Raw genomic sequence first — 19,161 nt, forward strand, 5'->3', positions numbered from 1 at the left:
GAATTTTAACAAGGTCTCCAGGTGATTCTCACATGCACATTAAACACGCGTAAGCACTGATGTGAATAACAAAATTTGGGAAACACTGACCTCAGGAAAAAAGTCAAAACTAGATCTGGCCTCATGACCCTTCTAGATGGTTCACAGGCCTCTCCAAAAGCTCCTCCATCCAGCTCCCTGCCTTTTTCCAGACTATTCCCCTCTCCAGAAACTCCACCTTCTTCTGCCTCAACCTCATCACTCAAAACTCAGCTGCAATAGGACTTCTTTCTCCTCTTGTTTAATTGAGGTGAATTTCACATAATATAAAATAAACTTAATGGCATTTAGCACATTTACAATATTGTGCAACCACCTCTATCTAGTCCCAAAACATTTTCACCACTCCAAAATAAAACCTTGTACCCACTAAGCAGTTACTTCCCATGCCTCTCTCCCCGGCAACCTTCAATCTGCTATTTCTACGGATTTGCCTATTATGGACATTTCATATATACAGAATCATACAATATGTGACCTTTTGCGTATGGCTTCTTTCACTTAGCATCGTCTTCAAGGTTCATCTGTGTTGTAGCATGGATCAGCGCTTCATTCCTTTCTTTTCTCTTTATTGTTTGTTTCTTTCTTTTGTTTCGGGGGAGGGGTGACTGGTTAATAAGATTATGTAGGTTTGAAGTGTGCATTTCTGTGATACATGTTCTGTATATTGCGTTGTGTGCCCACCACCCAAAGCCATTCATTCCTTTTTTATGGCTGAATAATATTCCATTGCATGGCTAGACCACATCTTGTTTTCCCATTTATCCAGTGATGGACATTTGGGTTGTTTCCACCTTTTGACTATTGTGATTAGTCTGCTATGAATATTCGTGTGCTAGTTTTTTTGTCTTTGTTTTCAGTGCTCTTGCTTATATACCCAGGAGTAGAATTTCTAGGTCTTACAGTAATTCTAATTTAACTTTTTCAAGTAATGTCACTTCTTCATAGAGCTTTCTTTTAACCCTTTCCTGCCACCTCCTGCCCCATCCACAAAACTGATTTTGCCTCCTTTCCCCATATCAATTTCTAAAACACCCAATCCAGCAAAGCCGAGTTTCAAACCCAGGACTTCTGACTCCAAATCCTACTTTTTGTACTCTTCCACACAGCTGACAATCGCCTCCACCGTAGACTGATCTCATATAAATGAGAATACTCAGGTTGGAAGCCTGTTCAAGGCCCACAGCTCCTGAGAGGTGGGCTGTGGACTCTCATCTCTAGTGTCCAGTCTCTGGACACCACAGTCTGTCTATACTGTGCTCCTAAATGGGCAAACAGGTTTTATGAAATATGGCCTCTTCTGTTCCTGGGGATGCTGACAACCTCACATTGCTCCATCCCAGGGGTCACAATGTCTCCTTCCTGGATCTGCCACGAGGCGGGTTCTACAGCAAGGAATGAGTGCCAGGATCTTTGGTTTGGGCACGTTTATTTTTGACATATATGTATATATATATATATATATATATATATATATATATTTTTTTTTTCATGATAAGAGGAAAGGGAGAAAAACAACACTTTTATTTCATTTGTTTGCCTTTCAAATTTTATGCCGTATGAGGAACTGGCGCAGAGCAGGGCACTGAGGATCCAGCGGCGCCAGCTCACGTGTAGCCCACCAGACGCGGGATGCTGGGGAAGGTCTTGCGCATGGCCAAGCACCTCTCCTTGTCAATGCAGAGGGTGTTGGCCTTGATGGCCAGCTCATGCTCCAGCCGGCACTTGGTCATCACCAGTAGCTGCAGCGTGTCCTGTGTCTCCCGCAGCCTCAGCTTGAGAGTCTGCAGCGTGTCATCGATGGTGAACACCTCATTCACGAGCCTGGGGTGAGACAGAGGAGAAGGCACAGGTCACTCAGTTGTTCCACACAGGCGCACTTACTATGTGCCGCCAGGAACTGTGCCAGGTTCTGGGAGACTGTGGTAAGCCAGACAGGCAAGGGTCAGCTGGCAGGGAAGACAGAGGTGGAACAGGCAGGGAAGTGAATGCACAACAGAGCTACCAAGAGTTATAAGCAGAGAGGGAGAAATAGTCAGGATTTTAGGAAAACAATCTGGCTGCTGCATAGTAAGTTACATGTGGACTTACCATGACCCAGCAATTCCGCTCCTGAGCATCTCCCCAGGAGAATTGAAAACAAACACTCAAACACTTGTACATTAATGCTCATAGCAGCACTAATCACAGGAGTCAAAAGGTGGAAACAACCCAAATGTCCATGAACAGATGAGTGGATAAACAAAAGGTGATCTGTCCTGTCCATGCAATGGGATATTATTCAGCCATAAAAAGGAGTGAAGCAAGATACATGTGACCACGTGGATGGACTGTGAAGACATTATGCTCAGTGAAAAAAAACAGTCATAAAATGTTATATATTGTATGATTCCATTTATATGAAATGTCCAGCATAGGCAAATCCATAGAGAGAGAAAGTAAATTAGTGGTTACCAAGGGCTGGAAGGAGGATGATAGGGAGTGACTACCAATGGCCCCATCTGTGGGGCAGAAGGGACAATGAAACTGGAGGACGTGCTACTGGGAGGACTTGAGCTGGTATCAGGGCAAGCTGTCCCATGACCGGAGCTAGAGAGGTGGCAGAAGCTACCTGGACACACTTCTCTCCTTGGGGATCTCTAGATCAGTGCTGTCCATCAGAATTTCTAACGGGACAGAAATGTTCTGTTCTGTGCTATCCCCCAGACAGCCCTCAGCCACTGACCACTGATCACTTGAACCACACTTACTTACATGTGGTTCATGTGAATAAGTAACTGGATTTTAAATTTTATTTCATTTTAATTAATTTAAATTCAAATTTAAATGGGCATTCATTCTGGGGATTGGGCATGGATGGGCCTTCCAGTCCAGCAGAGGGGCCACCTGTAGGAAAACCAGGAAAAAGAAGGCCCAGAGGTGGTGGTGGGGGGAATGTGGGGCAAGGAAGGTAACGCTGAGATGGGCAGCTCAGCTGCTGGAGAAGACAGACAGCTCGAGTCCCATTATCTGCTCAGCTGCCAACGCGCCGTGTACACACATTCGTATACATGCTACCTATACACATACACACATAGCATACACACACACATATACACATACACATATATATACTACACACACAAACACAGAGATATACAGAGACAGACACACAAACACACCATACATACAAACACACACAAGCACACTGCCTGGGGCTCCTGAGCCAAACATATCCCATTCATGCAGCCTATCTACCCCTCTCGGTGACACCGGTGGTGGATGGGGAGGCAGGGAGCTTGTCTAAGAGCAGTAGGTCCTCCAGGACAACATCTGGCCACTCTCCTAAAGGCCTGTTCTGTGGAAGCCCCTTGGGGTGGACAAGTGGATTCTCAGAGCCCTCTGTCCCAGGAGGGGCCAGAGCCCAACCTAAGCAACTAAGAAGCATGAACCAGGTGGAGGAAGGATCAGGAGAGCCTCCCCCAACCCCTCCCCGAGGACCTGGACCCCTTCTGGCCCAGCAGGGTGCGGCCCTGGCCACACTGCACCCATTTCCGGGGGTGTAACCCTTCCAAGTCAGCAGCAGGCTGAGGAGCAGGCCACCAGGCCTTCAAGTTCAAAGCCAGGGGTCGCTTTCCCACACCCACACCCACACCCACAACACACACCCACAACACACACGCCCAGCTTTTGTTTCCTGTGTATCTGGGCAGTAACTGGGGCTGTGCAGACACCATCACATGGAGCCACCAGTGCTTTCCCGGAGCATTTTCCCTCCCTCCCTTTAGTTCAGCTCTCTTCTCCACATCGAGGCTCAGGAGGACAAGCCGCTGAGCTGTGGGGGAATTTGTTACATGGCGATGGAGAACTAAGACAGTGTCCCCAGGGAACAGAGCAGCCAGGTGGCCTGCCCCAGCTCCACAGCGCATCGTGGGAAAGGCCCCCGGTGCGTGATGGTCCTTCCTCGCCTGGCCAGCATCATACTCCAAGCTCCGACTCCACGCTCACAACCCCTGCTCCTGGGCCTGCGTGAGCTTTTCACCCCCCTCCCCCACTATGAGGAGGCCCCTTATCAACAGAAGCAGCCCTTCCTTCTCTAAGCAGGAAGCTGGCCCAATGTTCACGGGTGAGGTCTGCACAAAGACAGAGATGGAGAATGAATGATATGCGAGCTGGGCGCCTCTTGCATGGGAGCCTGGATGCAGAAAGGGCAAAGCAACCATGGGCCAAAGGCCACATCCCTGCCTGGGAGGGCACCTCTCCTTAGCTTTCAGAGGAAATCAGGGGGGTTCCCAAAACACAGTGGAGATATAAAGCCGTCCCTGGTTTAGGCCGTTGGGATGGCTTCAGTGCACAGGGTCGGGCCTTCCCCATGATGGGAGGTTTTCAAGGGGACCCCAGAACTCCAGACCCCAACTCAGTGCCCTGTTGAGTTGTGAGACCAGATGCCCTGATTGGTGGACGGTCCCTTTTCAGACCCAGATTTTCTGGGACTCCCCTCACCCCGTCCAGCCTCCCCTGCTCACTTGAACTGTGGGTTGTCCCTGCACAGCTCCACGTTGGGGCGCCGGCTCCTGTACTCCAGCCTCGTCTGCGCCACCTTCAGCGGGCACTCCTTGGCCATGATGGACCTTTCCAGCAGCGTGATGGTGTTCTCTGCCTGAAAGATCTGCTGCAGCGTCTGCGGGGGACATGGCGGGTGTCATGGGGAGAGTGTGGGGCTAATAGTTCAGCATCCATTCGGATGCTTAAATGACTCCTTCTCCAACCTTGGGGGGCAGGGACCACTCTCTTCCTAACACGGTCTTGGGAAAGTAGCTTCAGCACCTCTCATTACCCAGCCCACTGTGAACAGTGGGGAGAGGCAGATGCCATGGTTGGGTTTGTTTTCTATCTCCAATATCCACTGGAGTTAGCCCATTAATGTTCAATGTTCAAATGTTAATTGAACATTTAATTAATGTTCAATTAAAGTAATGGGGGGGAAGGAGGGAAGGAGAGAGGGAGGGAGGGAGGGAGGGAGGGAGGGAGGGAGGGAGGGAGGGAGGGAGGGAGGGAGGGAGGGAGGAGGTTTTTAAGATTAATATGGATAACCCCCAAATAATAGTCGATTTGTAAATCCACTTTAATCTGAATTAATCTAGGTTGTTTTCCCCTTTCTCGTGAGCTATGAAATATTCACGAATCATAATAGGTACTGGATGACTATTTCAGTTGGGTTGGGCTCATATTCTATGGGCACCAAGAAATTGCTTAAAAGAATTTTTTCCGAAGAATTGAAGTCCTGGCTTTCCTATTAAAGAAAAAAGCCTGGAAAGAGAGCATTTCTCTACTTCATGAGGACAAAAGGGTGCCTCCTTCCTATTGGACTGAGAGGAGGGTGGCAGTTATGGGAGGGCAGGGGGCTTGCTCTGCCTCCTTCAGCCACCACAGCCACCACGAGGAGGAAGGCCACCCCCCCATGGGTCCCCTGTGAGCCACGTAGAACCAGAACGATGCAACCACACGCTGGTTAAACATTACCCATAAAAATGTTCTGGTCCAGCACCTGAGCTGCTGGGCAAACACTCCAGTGGGGAGGACCTCTCTAGAAGACCGGGAGAGTTTCTCCAGAAACCTGCCCATTGGAAGGGGAGCAGGTCGAAGACAAGCGAAGCTCAGAAAGCACCACCCGGCCTAGCACAGAAGACAAACCAGCCTTCTACAGATGAAAAATGCTCCTTGGTACCATACTGCCCAGTGTGGGAAACAGCCCCTCACTCTGCCATCTAGATGTCCCTAGTTGGGGTGGGGCAGGGCTATTGCTGAGATGGTGGGGGGAGGACATTACTGAGAGTTTAGCTGCTGGTCCTACCATCAGCCCTGCCCCAGCCCATCAAAAGCAGCTGCCAGTAAGGGCTGCTTCCAGGGGAACCTTCAGATGCTTCTAGGGGAACCTTCAGTTGCTTCTAGAGGAACCCTGAGTCTGCCTTTATCTTGGTTTATTTATTTGCTCTCTCCACCCCCTGGCTCCCAGCTCAAGGCTTGGCCAGCCTCACCAGGGTCTTCAACTTTACAAAAGGCCTGTCTCTGGAGTCCATGGGGAAAAAACTGACAGTTATTCATGTGCTCAGTCATTTCTTCATCCACTCATTCATTAATTTATGGACTCATTAATTCATTGGCTCAAAAAATGAGCACCTATTAAGTGCCAAGCACTAATCTAGGCTGTGGACATAGCAGTGGACAGGACAGGAAACCCTGTCCACGTGGAGCGGAGCTTACATTCTAGCGTAAGTGCATTCATTTGCACCTTTAGGCAGCAAACATTTATTATTCAGAAAAGCGCTAACCACAATTTCGACAGTGCTTTCTTTAGCATTACAGAAGCTCAAGTTCCTTCCAACCCCTCTGTTAAAAACACATTTTAGATGCCTTTAGTGTGCAGGGCATTGTTGGGGGACGTGGCCATGTGTGAGGCACATCCAAGTTCATTTCACTTCTCCAGGAACTCCTGCGGGAGCACAGGGAACAGACAGGGGCGCAGCGGTACAATGAATGGGAGGCCCCAGAGATCTGAACTTAGCAATTATTTTAAACCTGCTGAACACTTCCAGATGGAACTTCAGTGAGCACCACCTCTCCAACACATGCTCATGTCCCTCGATCGACAGAGAGAGATGCTATGGAATCAAGAGGCTTCTGCAGACAACAGGTTCCAGCTGCGTGCTAACTTGTTTGCTGTTTGCATTGTATGCATCTTTCTACTTAGGGCACGTGCTGTTGGTTTTCCATTTATAGAAGCGATATAAACACAGTTTCAATGAATGTATTTTTAAGTGACTCGATTTAAACAGAAATATAAATAACAGCCCAGGTGGCACATGGATATGGCAAAATTAGGAATGTGACCTGGGAGTGACTGAATTTGTGAAACCCCATATCACACTGTCTCCCAGGTACTTTAGGTCCTTAGATACAGCAGGTGAGAGAATCGAGGGGGGGCCACTGTGAAGTCCCTGGCCTCCCATCTCCTCCTTAGGGCAGCACCTGGTGGGGTGTGTGTGTATGTGTGTGTGCGTGCCCCTGTGTGTCAGGGGTAGGGGGACTAGAACCGACTGCTGCCTGTTTCTCCATGCTACCACCCCTGGCCCCCTGGCATTTCTTGAGTAGGCCTGCCTGTGGGTTTTCTAGAACATTAGGGATTTTCCACAATTGGCTGCTCTAGAACCAATCAGTGACTCACATCCAAAGCAAATCTGCCCAGGCGGGGTGTGTACTCTGCCAAAAATGTTCCCTGTAACCTCTTGTCCAGCCTCTGTCACTCACAGCCAGGGTCCTCTTCATTAGAAGGGAGAAAAAAAGCCACACACATACTCTGTCCTGGGGCAGCCCCTGCCCCCCAACCAGTCCTGCCAGCCTGCAGCCGTGTACCCCCCCAGTCCTGCCAGCATGTCCTTCCAGAAGCCCCAGGTGTGGTGACTCGGCCTCCAGAATTTGAGGAATTCAACCCCCAAGGGCCAGAAGGCAGAGACAGAGTGGGCTGAGCAGGGACAGGGGTTGGAGACAGAGCAGCCTTGACCTTCATGCTCAGGAGGAAGCTAAGGATTTGCCTGGTGCCAACACAGGCTCCAAGTGCCAGCCAGGCCCACCAACCTCTAAGCTCCAAGTCAGCCTGGCCCCTGGACCTCAAATTCCATGATGTTCCCTGGGAGAAGAGCCCCAAGTCTAAAAGGGTGACCCGCATATTCCAGCACATCCACTCCTCGGTACACACTGGAGGGTGTCTTCACCCAGGGTCCCTGGGGACTATAATTTATAACTGACCAACCAGTAGGTGTTCAATGAACACTTGTTTCTGGGTGTTTGGTTAAGACAAGAGTACAGATGCTGGCATCTGACTACCTGGATCTATCCAAATCCCGGACCCAGCACGTCCACACCAGGTGACCTTAGGCAAGTGTCTGAAGCTCTCTGAGCCTTTCCAGCAAACAGTAAAATAGAGATCATAATCATCACTCCCGTCCATAGGGTGGAGAGGAGGCGATTAGCGCTGGGCCTGAGAGGAGCTCTAGGAAGCCTCAGCGAGCGTATAAACCCCCTAGGTGCTGGGACTTGGCTGGAGAGACGCAAGCATCCTTTGTAGTCACACACAGAGCAGTGGTGTGGAGTCCGCTCTTTAAAAAGCAAGTGTGACCCCGGTTCGATTCTTGGTCAGGGTACGTACCTGGTTTGCAGGCTCAATCCCCAGTTGGGGGCGTGCAGGAGGCAGCCGATCAATGACTCTCTCATCATTGATGTTTCTGTCTCTCTCTCTCTTCCTCTCTCTGAAAACAATAAAGACATATTAAAAAACAAAAAGCAAGTGTGTGTATGCTGTGTGTGCATGTTTCACCCACAAACACACCCTGGAAAATGCCACAAGAAAGTCATATGCCCCTTTCCTTACCTTCACTTGCCCAGATAGAGTGACCCTTGCATCCTTCCTCCCTCTCTCCCCCTGTCCCCTAGTCCCTGAGTTCTGAATGGCTGCCCTGAGCCCTAGAAGCTGCCCCCTCTCCTTGGTCCCCAGGGAACCTTTCTGTTCTCACAAAGCTGAAGAACTAGGGGGAAAGGCTCCTTGGGGCAGGGCTCAGCCTGGCTCACCCGGACTGTAGGGCGGGGCGCTGGGGGATTGGCCCAGGGGGTCACCCCATGGGAGGAGTCTCGCAGCCTTGGCGGAGCAGCAACTCCTTTGGGAGTGGAGTTCCCACCTCACTTGGCTCCCAGGCCAGCTCTCTGCGCCCTGTCTGCCGCAGGCTGCCCGCCAGCCAAGGCTGGGAGGCTGGGGAGGGGGGTCCTAAGCCTCCCACTTGCAGCCTATGGAGGGGGTGGGGGTGAAGCAGGTCACTTCAGCTGACTGAGCCTCTCTATAGTCACACAGCTCTAGGTTCCAATTCCAGCTCCCCCTCTTCCCTGCGGGCTGACCTTGAACTGGTCCCTTGACTTCTCTGTGCCTCCACAATTGTGAACCAGCAGCCCCTTCCACGGAGCCAGACATTGTGTGGGGACTTGTTCCCTTGCGGGTAAAGCGGCATAATAATAACAGCTCGCCCACAGGGCTGCTGGGGGGTTAAATGAGATGATGTGTGTGAAGTGCTGGGTCTAGGGCCTGCAAGTGCCATGGGGCTGCCCTGCATCCTATGCCAACCCCAGCCTGTAATGTTTAGTCTGTTAGGAGATTTTTCCTTTGGGATCACTGGTCTTATTTTCTTTCTTTAATGTAAGACAATAGGAAACTCAGATGAATTTGGTGGAATTTGTCTTTGCAGGCGACTTGAAAGTCCCTCAGCCCTCCATCCAGGGCTCCGGCTTAACCTCCAACAACCCACTTATTTGGGGGTAAGGGGTCAAGGCAGGGGCCGCCTGTGTAAGCGGGGAGGAACATCCTCCTTATGGCGGGCCATCCCCTTCCCCCAACCAAAGTTTTCTTTGCTAACCAATCCCCCTCCAGGCAGACTCCCAGCCGCAGGGGCCTCCACACAGGGTGCCTGGGAGGTAGAAGCCATGGGCAGGGAGTCAGGAGACCAGGGTTCCCATCCAAGCCCTAACACAAACCAGCTGTGCAACTCAGCCCCACTCAGAGTCCTAGGCTGCGCGGCCCCGATTTCCTTATCCAGAAAATGGGGGCTCAAGGCCTGGGCTTCCTCTCTGGCTGGGGTGTTGCAAGTGCTCCTGGATCGGGTTAAGTGCCCTGTACCTGCTCTGATCAATCATCAGTCCCCCCACCCTCTGGAGCCGTATCCTCAGAGATCAGCCTGAGACCCGTCAGCTGCAGGTAAAGCTGTGCACGCACAAGGGTGCGTGTGTGTGTGTGTGTGTGTGTGTGTGTGTGTGTGTGTGTGTGTCTGCAAGTTAACCCCCTTCAATGGCTGCAGTCCCAATACACACCCTGCAGAGCCCTGTGAAGACCTGCTACACAGTGGACAAGATTTTCTGTAAAGGTCTGAATGGCAGATACTTCAGGCTTTATGAGCCATATGGTCTCCCATCTACTCAACTTGGCCACTGTAGTACAAAAGGAGCCACAGACAATACATAAATGTTTGGAGGGAGTGTCTGTGTTCCAATAAAATTTTATAAAAACAAGTGGGGGCCATTTGGTCCTGGGGCCAGTAGTTTGAGAGCCCTGCTATAGCCCATCACAAAGGAAGTCCTGCTCCCTTTAAGCAGCCCAAGGCTGCACCTTGCTACTCGAACTGTGGCCCGTGGACCAACATCATGGGGCTCTGAGCCCTTGTCGGAAATGCAGAATCTCAGGCCCCACCGCAGCTGGACCTGCCAACAAAATCTGCATTTTAAAAGATTTTAAATGATGATCTTATACACACTAAAGTTTTAGGGTGGAGAAGGACATGGTTGGATTTGTCCTTTGAGGCAGATCTCTCCGGCCGTTGTTTGGAGAATAGGCAGAGGGGACAGAGGCGGAGGGCAGGAGCCAGTGAGAACTGAGAGGCAGAAGGGCTCACACCAAGGGGGGTGGAGAGATGCCAAGGAATTAAGGTCACAGGAGATACGACAGGCAAAATGGGGAGCACCAGTCATCGAAGGAGTGAGCTCAGTTAGGAGAGGACAGATTTCACAGACTTCAGCCAGCCCAGCCCCTGGAACGGGGGGGCTCCTAGAAGGCAGGCTTGGGAGCCACCACACCTCCTCGAGTCTCAGTTTCCCCACCTGTGTAATGAAGATAATGACAGTCTCAACCTCACAGGGTGACTGTGAGGATTGATTTAGGTGCCCATGCTTAGCACTGTGGCCAGCACACATAGGTCTGGGTTTCTCAACCTCAGCACTTTCCATCCATTCATCCATCCATCCATCCATCCATCCATCCACTCATCCTCATACCCATCAATCTTTCTATTTTCTACCTTTTCTCCTTTCTTTCTTCCTTTCCATCCATCCATCCATCATCATCCATCCATCCATCCATCCACTCATCCTCATACCCATCAATCTTTCTATTTTCTACCTTTTCTCCTTTCTTTCTTCTTCCATTTTAAAAAAATCAAACCTTAATGCCAGGAGACCAGGTCTTCTCAACCTTGGCACTGTTGACATTTTGGGCTGATAATTCTCTATCCTGGGGCTGTCCTGTACACCCCTGAACCCTATACAGTAGATGCTAGTAATACCCCAGCTATAACATCTCTAGACATTGTCAAATGTCCCTTGGGGTGCAAAATTGTCCCATTCGAGAACCACCCATCTGGAAGTTACCTGTATGTTGTCATTAGGCTGTGCTGGTGGGAGTGGGGAAGTGTTCACATTAACTTACAGCATGAACTCTAAAGCAAGACACCCAATTCAAATCCTGGCTTTGCTATTTACTAGCTGGGGCAGGGAGAGGGTATGCTGGAGGCAAGTCACTTGTCCTCTGTTTCCTCATCTGTAAAATGGGGCTAATAATGGCGCCTTCTTCATAGCGTTGCGGGAGGGCAAGATGAGTTAACAAAAGTACTTGGAACTCTGGCTACACATAGGAAGGTTAATATGTCTTTTGTGGTTATGGGGAATGTTTCCCTTCTTTCTCTTTCCACTTGCAGAAGGTGGTAAACTAGACCATGACCTTCCACCCTCAGGCCTTGTTGGGGACCAGCTGAAGGTACACCCCAGCCCTGGTGTGGAGAAAGAGTGAGATCTGCCCTGGAAATGGACTCTGGCCACGTCTGGGGTGTGAAAGGCAACTGCCAGGTCTGCCTCGGATGAAACCAAGCTCGGCTCAGCAGAAAAGTGCCGATGTTCCTGGCCAGAATAGAAATCCAACCCAAAAAGCCTTTGGGGGGGAGGGGAGTGTTTGGCTGGGTTGTTTGCCATGTAAAACTATCTGCCTGAGTCTTGTCTTGTGACAGCAGAGAAAGTCTCTAAGCCAGGAAATTATTTTTGATGTGGAGGGAAAAGTGAATTTAGCAGCTCTAGCCGGGTCTCGGTTTCTAGATGCTTTGTGCAACCTTGCAAATTTATTGTTTTCCAAATTGCACAGAGCCAAGGAGTTTCCAAGGAGATGCCTGGCTCAGCGCAGCTTCCCCAACTCAGGAAGTGGGAAGGCAGCTTGGAGTCCCTTTTCTGGTCACATGGTGGAAGGTTTTCGAGTGCAATCAAGCCCAGGAGCAAGGAGAGCGAGGGGGAGAGGAGTGCTCCGGTGAGACTTCACCTAAGGTTCAGGACTGGAAGGCTGCAGGGTGTCCCAAACTTGGCACTCTTGATCTTTTGGGCCACACCCTCTTTGGGGGCTGTCCTGTGTCTTGTGGTGTTTAGCAGCATCCCTGGCCTCTACCCACTATCTGTAGCACATTGCCCCCCCCCCCCACACACACACTGAGTTGTGACAACCAAAATGTCTCAGACACTGACAAATGCCACTGAGGAGTAAATTCACCCTCGGTGAGAACTACTACTCTGGAGGACAGATGTTTGGCAAGCCCTGCTCACAGCTGTTTCTATCCAGGTGGCCAGCTGCCTCTAGACAATGCCAGGCCAATACAAATCTCAGCTGCTTAGAGGCCGTCTCGGGTCAGGGGTCCTGAAAATCCTGGAGGGGGTTAGAAACGGGTGGGGGCTCTATGCTGGATAAGAGATGACATGTGTATGAGTCTTTGAAAATTCATGGTAATCCACTATTGGGCCTTGGAGGGTCTCCTTGTTACACATCACAATTTTTAATTGTGCATCTACTAATTTTTAAAAGCCAGTCTTTGTCACTAGACATAAGCCCCCTGAGGGCAGAGGCTCTTGTCCTATTCATGCTGTATCCCCAGCACCTAACTCAGAGTCTGGTACACTAGATTTATTAAGTAAATATCTGCTTCAGGGAGGGAGGGAAGACATTCACAAGCATCTGTTGCATGTCTACACCTGGGAGACACACTTGGAGGACTGGTTAAAACTCAGGTGGCTGGGCCCCAGAGTTTCTGATTCAGCAGGTCTGGGATGGAGCCCGAGAATTTGCCTTTCTAAGAAGTTCTCAGGTGACACCACTGCTGCTGGTCCAAGGACAGCATAGCTTGAGAACCACTGGTCTGAACTCTGAACCTCTGGCTCTCAACTCTTGGCTGGGGAGAGTTTAAAGGTTGGATGCCCAGGCCACACCCCAACCAATGAAATCAGAATCGGTAGAGATGGGACACCAGCATCTGGGTGATTCCAGTGTGCAGCCAAACATCAGACCTGCTCAGCTCTACCTTCTCTTGCAAACCTCACAGCCAGTAGGGAATATTTCTTTCTTATAGATTAAGAAACTGAGATTCAGATCTTTCCCAAGATCCCTTTGCTGTACCAAAATTCAACCCTGGTCTTTTGATTCCAGATGCCATGTTTTTTCAATCACTTTGCTTGTCCCTCCCCTTCAGCAGGTCATAAATCAGACCATGGCTTTTTACCATCTTTAGAGCTAATATTCACTGAGCACTTATGAGGTGACTGCGGCTGCTGCCCTTATTCTGACAACAAATATTTGCCTATGATCATTACTCCCATTTGAAAGAAGGGGAAACTGAGGCACAGAGGTGGGGCAACCTGACCTGAGTCCCGTAGCCAGGAAGCACTAGAGCCAAACCTGAACCCAGCCGTGTGCACTGCAGCCTGGGGCATGAAGAATGTCGAGATGGAAGGGAACTGGGACCAGGCTGGGGCAAGCACACGCAAAGGCCAGGAATGCAGGCAAGGCTGGGCAGCAGGTCCCCAGCAGGCACGCAGCCGAGGCCCCGAAGGTGGACAAGTCACAGCTTGGAAGAAGTCAGGACACTGCTGGGACATACCTATGCCCAGGAGATGCCCAGGCAACCTTCTGCTTCTTCCAGGCTGCCTCTTATATTCCTGTCTCAGCAGGAACCAACTCCAATGACCGGCCCACCCAGGGCATCCAGTCAAAGCATATGATGGGCTATCCCAACTGTCGAGCATAGTGGGAAGGGGGCAGGAAGAGCCTGCTTGAGTATCAGTGGGGTACACAAAATGCGCTCATTGCAGCCTCGTTTGCGCTGCCCCACTCCCACCCGGCCGTGCTGACCCTTGCTCTTCCTCGCCCCATCCTGTCTAGTCCCTCCAACTTCCTGCATTTTTTGGCTATTTTCCCACCCCTGGACCTTGGCTGTTTCCCTGAGTCCAGCAGGTCCTCTCCCGTTTGGCACAGTGCCACTGTGGGCAGACTCTGGTGATGCACCACACCCCTCTGAGCTCCCGTGGACCCCCTCATGCTGGGTGTCCCCACGTACATGTCGCCCTGGTACAGTGATGAGACCTGAGCTCATGTGATACTAGAGAGCCTTTGATTCCTCTTGGCACTCAGTGAGCCTCAGGCTAAGAGACCGACCACACGTGGCCCTGACGCTCTCCCTGAGAGTTAACTTGCTAAGCTCACATGCTATCTGTACACTTATTTAATGTTTTCCTTCAAATCAACTCCCTTTTCAGCTTTTGACAAATGTATTTGAAATGGAATGTTTATATGGAAGTGGAGAGCTAGTATCCCTTGCCATTAATAAAGTCCCATAACAATAGAGAAAATGGGAAAAAAGAAGTTAGTTTTAGCTAGATTCTGTTGAATTTCAAAGTCTCAGAGCCTGCCTGAGGCTTGATGCCTTGCTGTTAGAAACAGAGATGGCAAATGAAAGAGAGAGGAACTGACAGATTGGATCCATCAGCCTTGCTCCTGGACACTCAGAAGGAAAACTTCTGAAGAGAACTTTCTCACCGAGATGCAATGGTGTTTACTGTGGCCCCTGCCCTTCCTCACCAGACTGCCCCTGGGGCACAGGGGCTCCACTTCCCCTGGGCTGAGCCAGCTTTAGAAATGAGCCAGTCAGTAGCTTGGCTGCGGCACCAGTGCTGGAAAGGATCCGGCTGCTTGCAAAGCACAAAAGCATTTCCCACTCCACAATGGGTTCCAGGCATCCTTGGGCAAACAGAGGGGCTGGCGGCAGGCACTGGGGCTCTCTGATCACTGACCCTCACCCCTCAGACCCCACGCCTTCCTGCCCTGGCATTGCCTTCCTGCCCTGGCATTGCCTCCCAGGGTTCTGCTGGTGTAAATGACCCCTTGGAAGTCAAACCCCAAAGAACCTTCAGCATAAGAGCAAAGCCTTTCAAGGTTAAAACTCCTAGCCCCTCTGTGTTCTGTTCAATTCTTTCCATGCCTGGCCGCTATTATACATCTGCTTTCCTGCATTTCCTCTGATGCGTGGAGCAGACCACGCCAATGCACAAGCCTGCGGGGCCCAGGCAAGTGATGCGAGTGAGTGAAGTGGGCCGGGATGGAGGTGGTGGAGACTAAGGCAGACTGAGAGACCAGGCCCTGTCCCAAGAGATGCAGTGGTTACTCAACTGTTTCCTGCTGTTCCCCTGCAGAACAGCAGGCTCAGAGTTGCTAGAGCCCTGGCTGGTGTAGCTCAGCTGGTTGGAGCATTGTCCCGCACACCAAAAGGTAGCGGGTTCAATTGCCGGTCAAGGCACATGCAGGGGGCAACCAATCAATGTTTCTCTCTCACACTGATGTTTCTCTCTCCCTCTCCCTCCTTCCCTTCCTCTCTCTAAAATCAATTTTTTTAAAAAAGAGTTGCTAGAGCTACCAATTTTTCAAGAGATTCTGGAAATCTGTACACAAATGTTCATAGCAGCCCCAAACTGGAAACAACCTACTGCCCATCAGCAGGTGAATGGACAGACAAATGGTGGAATATGGGCACCACACATACTAGGGTATATCCATACAATACACGCTCCTCAGCAACAAGAAGGAATAAACTAGGAATCTCAGTTATGCTGAGTGAAAGATGCCGAATAAAAAAAGAGTGCATAGGATGTTTCTCCCTTCATAGAAAATGCAAACTAACCTATAGTGACAGCAGATCAGGGGCTGTGTGGGAATCAGGAGGAGGACAGGAGGGAAAGGTGACAAAGGGGCACAAGGATTTCATTTGTTCACTACCTTGATTGAGGTAGTGACCTCATGACAAAAAAAGTCATAACCCCTCAAATTGTACGCTTGAAATACATGCATCTAATTATGTGTCAAGTAGAAATAAAGCTGTTAAGAGAAAAATGTGAGGAACCAAATAACATGTGGACTTCTTGTGCTTATCCTCTGATTTAAACCGCTCCGTCAACATTCACTTGGAACGCACCTCGCCCCATGCGTTTCGAGAGGCCCTGCGGTTGCCAAGGTGAGCGGTGCTGAGAAATTCTCATGACAACGGGGTGCAGAGCGGCCTGGCCGCAGTGAAGATGGTCACCCGCAGACACAGTGGGCATCGCCCGGAGAGAGCCTGCTGCCTACACTCTCTGGCTAAACTCTCGAGGTTTTCTGAAGAATCTACAGTAATTGAATTTTTTTCCTCTGTAAATCTAGTTGGCCTACTCAAGGATCAAATGCCCTGTAACTAGCAGCCAGCTAATCAGTTGCCAACATCAAAAGCAAACAGAGCAGTTAGGAGACAACAGCAGTAATCCAGGCAAGAGGTGGTGGAGGCCCAGGCCAGGGGGAGGCAGAGGAGGGAGTGAGAAGTGATGGCATTCGGAGAGTAGAACCAATTATATCTGTTGATGGAGTGGATGTGGGCTGGGAGACAGAGAGGCATCTAAGTGGACTCCAAGGTTTGGGATTGAGCACCTGGAAGTCGAAGCCCCTGGAAGCCCCTGGAAGCATCTGGAAGTCAGAGCCACGGACCGAGATGAGAGGGCTCCCAGTGGAGCAGGTGGGAGGGTGAGAGTCTGAGGGTGAAGCTGTCTCCTCCTGTTGGCCGCCTCTGACTACAAGGGAGCCCGCAGCACGTGGGGTGAGCTGCAGAGAAGACGCAGAGAAATCCAGTTTATCTGATACTCTGACAACCTGATCAAGGCTGTGCTCCTGGCTTATCCTGATTTCACAGCTAATACTGTCATTTGCTCCAATCACATTAACAACCAAGCTGGGAAAATGAGATTTGACTCAAAGGCACACACTGCAGAGGGGTGGCAGGAACCCCAGAGGGGCGTTTGCATCTGCACAAATCAGGCACCATCTGTGTGATGGGGTAAGCTGGTCTGATCCCGTGCAGGAGGAATGACTGGACTTGGCTGGGAAGCTGGGAAGCAAAATGCAATTAGAGAAAATCTGATGAGAATTAGATGACCAGGTTTGTCTTTTGGAAGGATTTGGTTCTCCTAATATTCTGAGTCTGGAAGGGAAGAAGGAAAAGAAAAGAGGAAGGAGAGAGAGGGAGAGGGAAGGAGATGGCTGCTTACCCAGAGGTTTGTCAAAGCCAAAGCACTCTACAACCTACCCTCCAGCTACCTCCTACCACCCAGTTCAAATGCAGGTTCTCAGGCCCGACCCCAGACCCGCTCAATCAGAATCTGCATTTTGATGCAGTCCCCAGGTGATACTGGTGATCACTGCTCATGCGGTAATACTTGAGACACACAGGCCTACCTTGCTGTTTTCTAAGTGTCACCGACCGTCCTTACCATGTTTGCCATATCCCTTCACACCACTTGTAACATGGTTAACAATCTTTTCTTCAAATAAATTCATTTTAAAAAGTCTTAAATGTGTTTATTTAAAAATAACACTCTATATCACTATCATCAGTGGGAAATCAGCAACATTTGCCGTAAGTGGGAATCACCATAAAAATGCATGAAACAAGAGGAAAGTAAAACTATGTTGTTTCAGCTCTGGCTGGACACTGCTGCCTTCCCAGAGTTCCTAGCCTGAGGTCCACACTCTGTAAAAGGGAGACCAGCGGGTGTTAAAGCGGTGAGGGAGGCACTCTAGCCTCCGATCAAGACCTTCCTCTTGCGATCATCACAAGGACTGAAGAAGGATTGAAGAAGGGATGATTTCCTCACTGTGTGATTCAATGATATTAACGCTGTGTCCACGTAATGCGTCTGCTATCATTTCCCCTGCCAGGGTCGAGTTCCTCCAACTTTAGAATAAGTGCTGCACTATTGCAGTGTCCCTGTCCCCAGACCTCCTCCCCATAACTCCTGGCATCTTTTCCCCACATTTAGAGTCCTCCCCCTAAAAGGCACACTCAGCTGGGTAACTGGATGCAGGTGGGGACTTATGCTTATCTGGAGATCCCCCAGGACCCTGGCTGTCAGGAGGGATAGGTTCTCAAAGGCAGCCTCCCACTCAATGGTCAACTGCTTCAGCCCAGAGAAGTCACCAGCCTCTCTTCTAATGGTGGTCAATATGACCAAGAGATACCCCAAAGCACAAGGACAAAGGACAGGGACCCAAGACAAGTTGTAAGGTTTGGGGTGTGGCCTTGGGGATGGAACCCTGGGATCATGGTGAACAGCTAAGGCTGTCTGCGCATTCCCAAGCCACTGGGGGATTCCATGTCTGCATGGGATGCTGTGTAGACCAGGCCTTTCAAAGTGGATTCCCATGACCACTCGGGCAATGATTTAATTGCTTCAGCACAGGTGAGGGTGGGGGCCTAGAATTTCCAGAAATGCCTCTTGCCAAGGGGAACCAGGCCAAGCCCAACAATTAACAGTTAAAATTTTAAAGGGAGTATGTCAAGTCCTCCAGCAGAAGCCGACTGCTGAAAGGTGAAATGGTTGCCATGTATTTATCTTCATCACATCAACTCCTTCTTTTACCATCTTAGAAAAGCCAAAGACAAGTCCTTGGTCAGGCAGTGTTGGCAGTAGCATCCTGTTGGGGTTTGGTACATCTCAAATGGGTGCAGGCTTATTTGCAAAGCAGCTGGTGCTTATATAACAACTATTAATAAAAATCCATGTGATTGCAAAAACTCTCTGATCAGCAGCGATGAGGCTGTTTGTAATCATTCAAAACTGCTCCAGAGAAATTTCAAAAGGGAAAAGGTTTTGCTCCCCACCTCTACCCAAAGGACCCTTTTCCTTTCCACTGATAATAATAATAATACTTGTTACCTTTTTATTGAGTGTTTACCATGTGCCGAGTACTGTGCTACAAGCTCCACAGAGATCCACTCATTAATCCCCACAATAATGTCATCAAGTAGGAATCTTTTTTTTAACCCTCACTTAAGGATATGTTTTTTTAAATTTATTTTTTAGAGAGGAAGGGAGAAAGAGAGAAACATCGAAGTGAGAGAGAAGCATTGATTGGTTGCCTCCCGTCTGCGCCCTGATCGGAAATCAAACCTG

The 19,161-nt window shown here is 50.0% G+C and overlaps 1 protein-coding gene across 1 annotated transcript in view; it reads right to left on the reverse strand.

Moving 5' to 3' along the window:
* Positions 1-1,529: 1,529 nt before the first annotated feature.
* Positions 1,530-19,161, reverse strand: part of TEKT5 (tektin 5) — a gene marked incomplete at its 5' end in the record, with an annotated part of 32,995 nt that continues 15,363 nt past the window's right edge. Inside the window, 2 exons of the mRNA XM_081131177.1 lie at positions 1,530-1,863; positions 4,545-4,699. Of these exons, the coding sequence (XP_080987303.1) occupies positions 1,647-1,863; positions 4,545-4,699 (372 nt within the window). The 3' untranslated portion in view covers positions 1,530-1,646. The remainder of the gene's footprint in view (positions 1,864-4,544; positions 4,700-19,161) is intronic.

This window comes from Miniopterus schreibersii (genome assembly GCF_964146895.1).
Source record: "Miniopterus schreibersii genome assembly, chromosome: 3".
Taxonomy (NCBI): Eukaryota; Metazoa; Chordata; class Mammalia; order Chiroptera; family Miniopteridae; genus Miniopterus; species Miniopterus schreibersii.